This window comes from Chenopodium album, chromosome 2 (assembly GCF_948465745.1).
Source record: "Chenopodium album chromosome 2, dcCheAlbu1.1, whole genome shotgun sequence".
In the NCBI taxonomy this organism is placed as follows: Eukaryota; Viridiplantae; Streptophyta; class Magnoliopsida; order Caryophyllales; family Amaranthaceae; genus Chenopodium; species Chenopodium album.
The window spans coordinates 5160181-5167682 of record NC_137835.1 but is presented as its reverse complement, the minus strand read 5'-3'; the positions used below and the strand labels follow the sequence as shown (position 1 = coordinate 5167682).

At 38.8% G+C, this 7502-nt stretch overlaps 2 protein-coding genes across 2 annotated transcripts; both read left to right on the top strand.

The window, feature by feature from the left end:
• LOC145593934 (uncharacterized) lies at positions 1 to 1248 on the top strand. Its single transcript, XM_081650293.1, has one exon. It carries the CDS (start codon positions 10 to 12, stop codon positions 1003 to 1005), a length of 996 nt encoding a protein of 331 aa, XP_081506419.1. The 5' UTR covers positions 1 to 9; the 3' UTR covers positions 1006 to 1248.
• A 2527-nt stretch (positions 1249 to 3775) lies between these two features.
• On the top strand, positions 3776 to 5291 carry LOC145593924 (uncharacterized). The gene has a single exon (XM_081650284.1). It carries the CDS (start codon positions 3952 to 3954, stop codon positions 5014 to 5016), a length of 1065 nt encoding a protein of 354 aa, XP_081506410.1. The 5' UTR covers positions 3776 to 3951; the 3' UTR covers positions 5017 to 5291.
• The last annotated feature ends 2211 nt before the right edge of the window (positions 5292 to 7502 follow it).

Sequence of the window (7502 nt, the reverse complement as noted above, 5' to 3'; positions counted from 1 at the left end):
AACATTCCCATGGCTGCCCACAAAATCTCTTGTGTTGTTTTCTTTTTGTTATTGGGATTAGGCATCTCCTCTGCTGCTAGGTCCCTCCTTACTTATGAACATTTAGGGGGCTATGCGGGTGGTGGTGGTGGTGGTAGTGGTTCTGGTGGGGCAGCTGTTTATGATGGCGGACATGCTGCTGGATATGGTGGTGGAGGTGGTGAAGGAGGCGGTGTAGCACATGGTGGATATGCTGGTGGAGGTGGTGGTGGAAGTGGTGGTGGTGGTGCATACAGTGAAGGAGGAGCGCATGCTGGTGGTTATGGTGGTGGTGAAGGCGGTGGAGCTGGTGGAGCCGGTGCATATGGTGGAGGTGCTTATGCCGGTGGTGGCGGTAGTGGAAGTGGTGGAGGTGGTGCTGGTACATATGGTGCAGGAGGAGAGCACGCTGGAGGATATGGAGGTGGTGCAGGTGGTGGTCATGGAGGAGCTTATGCAGGTGAGGGTGGTGGTGCATATGGTGGTGGTGGTGGCAGTGGAAGTGGTGGAGGAGGTGCATATGGTGGAGCAGGAGGACATGCTGGAGGCTATGGAGGTGGTGAAGGTGGTGGCCATGGAGGAGCTTACGCCGGTGGTTCTGGAGCATATGCTGGAGGTGGTGGTAGTGGAAGTGGTGGAGGAGGTGCATATGGTGGAGCAGGAGGACATGCTGGGGGCTATGGAGGTGGTGAAGGTGGTGGCCATGGAGGAGCTTATGCTGGAGGTGGTGCTGGTGCATACGGTGGTGGTGGTGGAAGCGGTGGTGGCGGTGCTGGTGCTTATGGTGGTGGCAGTGAAGCTGCAGGTGGTGGATATGGTAGTGGAGGAGGAGCAGGTGGTGCTGCTGCTGGAGGAGGACATGCATATGGTGCAGGTGGAGGTGGCGGCTCAGGAGGAGGTGGTGCCTATGCAGGTGGTGCTCATGCAGGTGGATACGGTGGTGGTGCTGGAGGTGGTGAAGGCGGTGCCCATGGTGGGTATCCTTGAGTTCAAATCGCCAATTCCAAATTAAACTTGGCCTACATTAGTAATAATGAGATTGAAAATTCAAAACTACATGTAGTAATGTAACTGATACTCATTAGTCCATGAAGAACCTACAATATGTAGCCATGTAACTTTATCAATCCTATAGTTGCTTCATAATTTTACTTCATGCTTCATAAATCGTGAGCTCTCCCCATACAGCCACTTCATGGTACTAATTGATTAATGATGCAGTTGATTGTATGTACAAGTAATTGTCTCTGATTTTACTTTAAACCATTTTTCGGTAGATTGATGAAATCACACCATCTCGCAGAGGTCTTGTACAATCACAATCCGGAGAGCAGAGTAAATTAATGGATTCCTCGAATTTTTATTTTTGGCCTTACTTATTCTTAACTTTTGGGAGAACTGACCAGAAAAGCTTTGTTATTGCTCATGTGAGGTTGTGAAATAGGAGCAAAAGTGAAATATTTCGACTATGCTATTCGTTCTCTCCATCCTAAAACAAACTTTAGCATCAGTTCCTGTCATCTTAACATGAATGTTATGTGATTGTACTGGTTGCAACTAGCAAAATGATATTACTGGTGTAGTTTTGTGCATGCATGCAAAAAGAGGCTAAAAAGATTGACATCCCTCTTGAAATGGGTTTATGAAGCCACTATCTGCAGACTGTAGTGCTATAAATTAATATGGACTTTTAGAAATGGTCTTTTGTTCAGTAATTAGTGTAGATCAGTAAGAAATTGCCAAAATGTTCAACTTCTATTACTTCTGATAAAATTTATAGGGGTAATAACTTTTTATTACTTATTTTATTTATTGATAATCTTTATGGCTAAAGCTTTGCATAAAGTTATGATTTTGGCATTTCTTTAGTTTATAAACTACTCTCAAATGTTTGTCAATATAAACTCGAGGAATGTTCAATTTTATTAGCTGCAATGTACAGTTTTACTAGTGCTGTTGTCAGATGCTTGAAAAATACTTCTGCAGTAGCTAATGTTGATATTTGCAGCATCTCAGAATAGCAGATTCATCATCCCTGTGTAAGACTGTCTGAAACTTTATATAGTATCGTGATACTTTTAGGTGTTACGACCTTTTAAGATAGAGATAGAACTCATAGAAGGCTAGAAGCCATCAGCCTTTTTGATTTGGTTTATGAACTTTGTGATTGTCAGAATCTAAGTCATTGTACTCAAAATGTAAAACAAAATTAAACATAGTCAGTGAAAATTTGAAGCTATTAATTTTCACAATCAACAATCCTCCCTATTGCATTGCTCTGAACAACTAGCTAATTGAGCCACTTCTTCATTTATGTGATATACTTCATAGCTTAACTAGTAGAAGAATTAGCTGAACAACTAAAAAAACTTATCAGGAAAACATTGATTCTACCTAGTTTGAGAAAGCAATGTACTGTTAAAATTGTATGCACCCTGTAATATAACCAATAATTTGAAGGATATTCGCGGTAGTTTATTATCCAAGAATGTATGCATGCACAGCTCGAGAGTTTGAGACATAATGTTTCTTTTGTGATTTGTGTGGCATATACTTTCTATATTACTATTATTCTCAAGTGCAGAACTGCAGACTTGCTCTCTTGTGAGCCCTTCTAAATTTTCAGCCTTTTGCTTCTAAGTTTTCTGATCTTCTTTAGAGCACAAAAGTGAAAAGTCTACATACAATTCATTAGTGTATACTTGCTCTGTTGTGACTCATGATCCCTTTTATTTGTCTGATTAGTCCTACGTGAGACCGTCTCACTCATTAAACTATATTTTCGGACTGTTGTATAGTTATCCTGTCACTCTTGAAATATTACTAGCTTATATAATTGCAGAACTTAATTAAATTCCCAAGTCTGAAAAAGTTCGCCAGATTACTCAAAGAAAAAGAAACGGAGGAATTTCAGAAATGTGCAAATAGCTCACATCTCGTTCCAGAAACTATCATCTATTGTTTTGTAAACCTGAAACTGGACAAAAGGGTATGATCTGCTTTCAAATCCTATTTTAGAAGAACTGTGGATTGTTGGGGGTACCTGATATAAGATTGTTCGTATGTGAAAACACGTAACTTAATCATTTATACGCGAATAAGACATGGCGGAAAATAATTACGAGTCTTTTAAATTAAATAAATTTATGCGAAGTAAAACCAGAATATGATTATCAGACTATATGAGCATGAAACAACATTATACACACTAAGGTGCCATAAGCCCATAATTAGTTGTGTTGTACATTATATTGTACCAGAGTTTCAATCCTTTGTTTTACAATTTATATTATCATCTAATATTATCTTCTCTTGAATTTGAATTATTAATAAATAATGCGTGCACTTGATTTAAATATAATGAGTTGCAACAAGATAGGTTATACATAATTAAATCAGTCCATATGCCCATTATAAAGCTATAATATTAGTATAATTAAGCAAAGAGAAATGAGCAGGACAAAGGTTACCTAATCAGGATTAGATTTCTCCAAATTGGGGAGTGATTTGGAACGAACTAACTATAAGATTAGATGCAAATAAACTTCAAAAATTAATATTTTAAATATCAATAAATAAAAATTATAATTTTTTTTTTTTTTTTTTTGATGTTTTAGAAGAAGAATTAATTAAGCCAAATTAAATAAGATCCCACGTACTATTTTTGTTGTTATAAATAATCTTTATTTCGAAATTACTAATACATTATACTTCAAGTGTTGGAAGACAGCGGAGGAACACTACATACTGTCACTATATTACACTTAAGAGAATGATAATACTACTAGCTAATTAATAGATATACAACTTGAAAATATAGCGGCTTATGCTTTGTATTTGGTAAGTAGTACCTTATAGTGGGAACAATGAGTAATCCATTCCCTTCTTTATCATGTTGAGTGCGAGTAACACGCTATTTTAAATCCTAATCCCATGCCTATAAATACCATATATCTAAGCATCCCAAAACCATCACTTACAAACATTCTCAATATGGCTTCTCAAAAAATATCTTGTGTTGTTTTTTTCTTGGTGTTAGGAATAGGTATGTGCACTGCCACCAGGGCACTTCTCACTTATGAACTTGGAGGACATTCCGGTGTTGGTGTTGGTGTCGATGTTGGTGTAGGTGGTTATGCTGGTGGAGGAGGTGGTGGGAGTGGTGGAGGTGGAGGAGTTGCTCATGGTGGAGGTGCAGGAGGATATGGTGGCGGTAGTGGTGAAGGAGGTGGTGCAGCTAGCGGTGGAGCTGCCTATGCAGGTGGAGGCGGTAGTGGAAGTGGTGGAGGTGGTGGAGCAGTTCATGGTGGTGGGCATGCTGGAGGATATGGAGGTGGTAGTGGTGAAGGAGGTGGTGCAGCTGGTGGAGGAGCTGCCTATGGTGGAGGTGCTGGTGGAGGAGGTGGAGGAGGTGGGGCATATGGGGCTGGAGGAGAGCATGCAGGTGGTGCCGGAGAAGGTGGAGGCCATGGAGGTGGGGCCGCTAGTGGTGGAGCTGCCTATGGTGGTGGTGCCGGTGGTGGAAGTGGTGGTGGTGGAGCATATGGGGCTGGAGGCGGGCATGCAGGTGGTGCTGGTGAAGGTGGAGGCCATGGAGGTGGAGGTGCTAGTGGCGGGGCTGCCTATGGTGGTGGTGCCGGTGGTGGTAGCGGCGGTGGTGGTGATTATGGAGCTGGAGGAGCGCATGTTGGTGGTGAAGGTGGTGGCCATGGAGGTGGTTATGGTGCTGGCGAAGCTGGTGGACATGCTAGTGGTGGCGGAGGAGGAAGTGGGGAAGGTGGCGGTGCTGCTTATGGCGGTGGAGCGGCAGCTGGTGGATACGGTAGTGGTGGTGGAGCAGGAGGAGGTGCTACTGAAGGAGGCCATGCATATGGTGCCGGTGGGGGTGGAGGATCTGGTGGTGGAGGTGGCTCCGTTGCTGAGGGAGCCCATGCTGGTGGTTATGGGGGTGGGGCCGGTGGCGGTGAAGGGGGTGCTCATGGAGGATATATGCCTTGATTGAATTCATATATTGATTTGAGCCAACTTCACCTAGCTTTTGCTTTAACTTCATGGCTCTTATTTTAATATTTGTCTGATTATTACTCATTTGCAATAAGGGTTGGTCATGCTCATAGCAATGGATTTCGCAAGAACTAAAATGATACGTAGTGTATTATTTATAAATATGATTGTGTAAGCAACAGTCACGGTGCAATGCTTGCAAACTGTTGCATAAAATTGTAATATACTCTTATTGCTTCTGCAATTAACGAATTTTCATTTTCTGTCTAGATATTGTTCAATTACAATTCATTAACAAGCCTCCATTATAGTACGTAAAATGTTTTGCATGGATGATCAAAGTCATCAACCACTAATTAAGTTGAGACTTTGGGTCATAACCTCTATATTTTATTCCAAAAATTCAGATTCACGTAGTCCTTTTCTTTCCAAATATAAACGATCGTTCGGAATTTCATATTGCATACTTCCTCTCTTTTTTTTTACTTGACCCGCTTTGACTTTTACACTATTCACCATCTTTCCTTTGACTGTGTTTTATGAATAATATGTAAGAAAAAAATATATTCATGTTGGATCATTTCGAAATCGTCTCAATAAGTACTGTCATCATATATAACTTTTATATTTTTAATTATGGAGAATTAAAGTTATTGACCGTTAAAGTTTTGTATTGGCAAACGTGATAAAAGAAACAGGTCAAGTAAAAAAGAACAGAAGAAGTATATACCTAGAGCTGTCAAAAGTTGATCCGACCCGAAATACCGATTCAAACCCGATTATTAACTGACCCATCTGAACCCGAAAAAATGGTGACCCAAACCCGACATGAAACCAACCCTAGACCCGAGTTGACCCGAGTATGTGAGACCCGAACCCGAACATAAACTGACTTGGAGATGACCCGACCCGAATGTAACCCGTAAATTATTAACCTAAACCGAACCCGACTTGAACTGAAATTGACTCAAACACGTTTAATTTTAACCCGTCAAATTCTGAATTTAACCCGACTTATTACTAACCTGACCTGAATTCAACTCGACCCGTTCATAACCCGACCCAAATTTAACCCAACCTGTTACAAACCCGACTCGAAATCAACCCGACTTATTATTGACCTGACCCAAATTCAACCCGACTTGTTATTGACCCGACCCGAATTTTACCAGACCTATAACTAACCCGACCTAAAAATTCAAGCCGATCTGTTACTAACCCGACTTGTTATTGACCTGACCTAAATTCAACCCAAATTGTTCCGGACCCGATTTCAAATCACCTTCAATGCAATTTAAACCACCTTATTATTGTTGATCAAAGCATTTTGTCTAGGGAGACCAAGGGCCTGTTCCAATTGACTGAACTCAGCTGAACTGAACTGAACTGAACTGAGCTGAACTGAACTGAACTGAACTAAACTGAATTAAACTGAACTAAACTGAACTTATTAATTAGTGATTTTTAACTACGGATTAGTGATCTTTGATTATTTATTGATTATTTATTACTATACATATGTGTATATACAAATGTACATAATAATAATAATAATAATAATAATAATAATAATAATAATAATAATAATAATAATAATAATAATAATAATTATAATAATAATAATAATTATTATTATTATTATTATTATTATTATTATTTATTGATGATTATTATTATTATTTATTGATTATTATTATTAGTATTATTATTTTAATTATTATTGTTATTGTTATTGTTATTGTTATTATTGTTATTATTATTATTATTATTATTATTATTATTATTATTATTATTATTATTATTATTATTATTATTATTATTATTTATTGATTATTATTATTATTGTTGTTGTTGTTGTTGTCGTTGTTGTTGTTGTTGTCGTTGTTGTTGTTGTTGTCGTTGTTGTTGTTGTCGTTGTTGTTGTTGTTGTCGTTGTTGTTGTTGTCGTTGTTGTGTTTGTTGTTGTTGTTGTTGTTGTTGTTGTTGTTGTTGTTGTTGTTGTTGTTGTCGTTGTCGTTGTCGTTGTCGTTGTCGTTGTTGTTGTTGTTGTAATAAGAGCATAAAAGAATGAAATTTGGCTTTATATCATTAGCAATATCATTAGACGTAAATTAAGAGCTGAACTGAACTGAATTTCAACGGAAGAGAACAGGCCCCAAGTCGGTCTAGGCCAGCAAAAGAAAGGAGCATCATCCTCAAATTTAAGAGTTAAATATAGTATGTATTTGTTGTATGGTCAAAGTAGATAATTATCTTCCTAAATTATAAAGTATAATTCCCTAGTATATTGCCATATATATTATAGTCAAAGGAAATAATTAGCTTGATAAAAATGATAATTATCTATTTATAGTTAGTTGAACCCGAATATGACCTAACTTGGAAATGACCCGACCTGATTGTAACCTGCAAATTATTGACTTGAACATAACCCGACTTGACTCCGAAAATGACCTGACTTAGAAATGACCCAACCTGAT

Coding starts and splice junctions, on each gene's coding strand:
- LOC145593934 (XM_081650293.1), top strand. CDS start 10: ATGGCTGCCCACAAAATCTCTTGTGTTGTTTTCTTTTTGTTATTGGGA.
- LOC145593924 (XM_081650284.1), top strand. CDS start 3,952: ATGCCTATAAATACCATATATCTAAGCATCCCAAAACCATCACTTACA.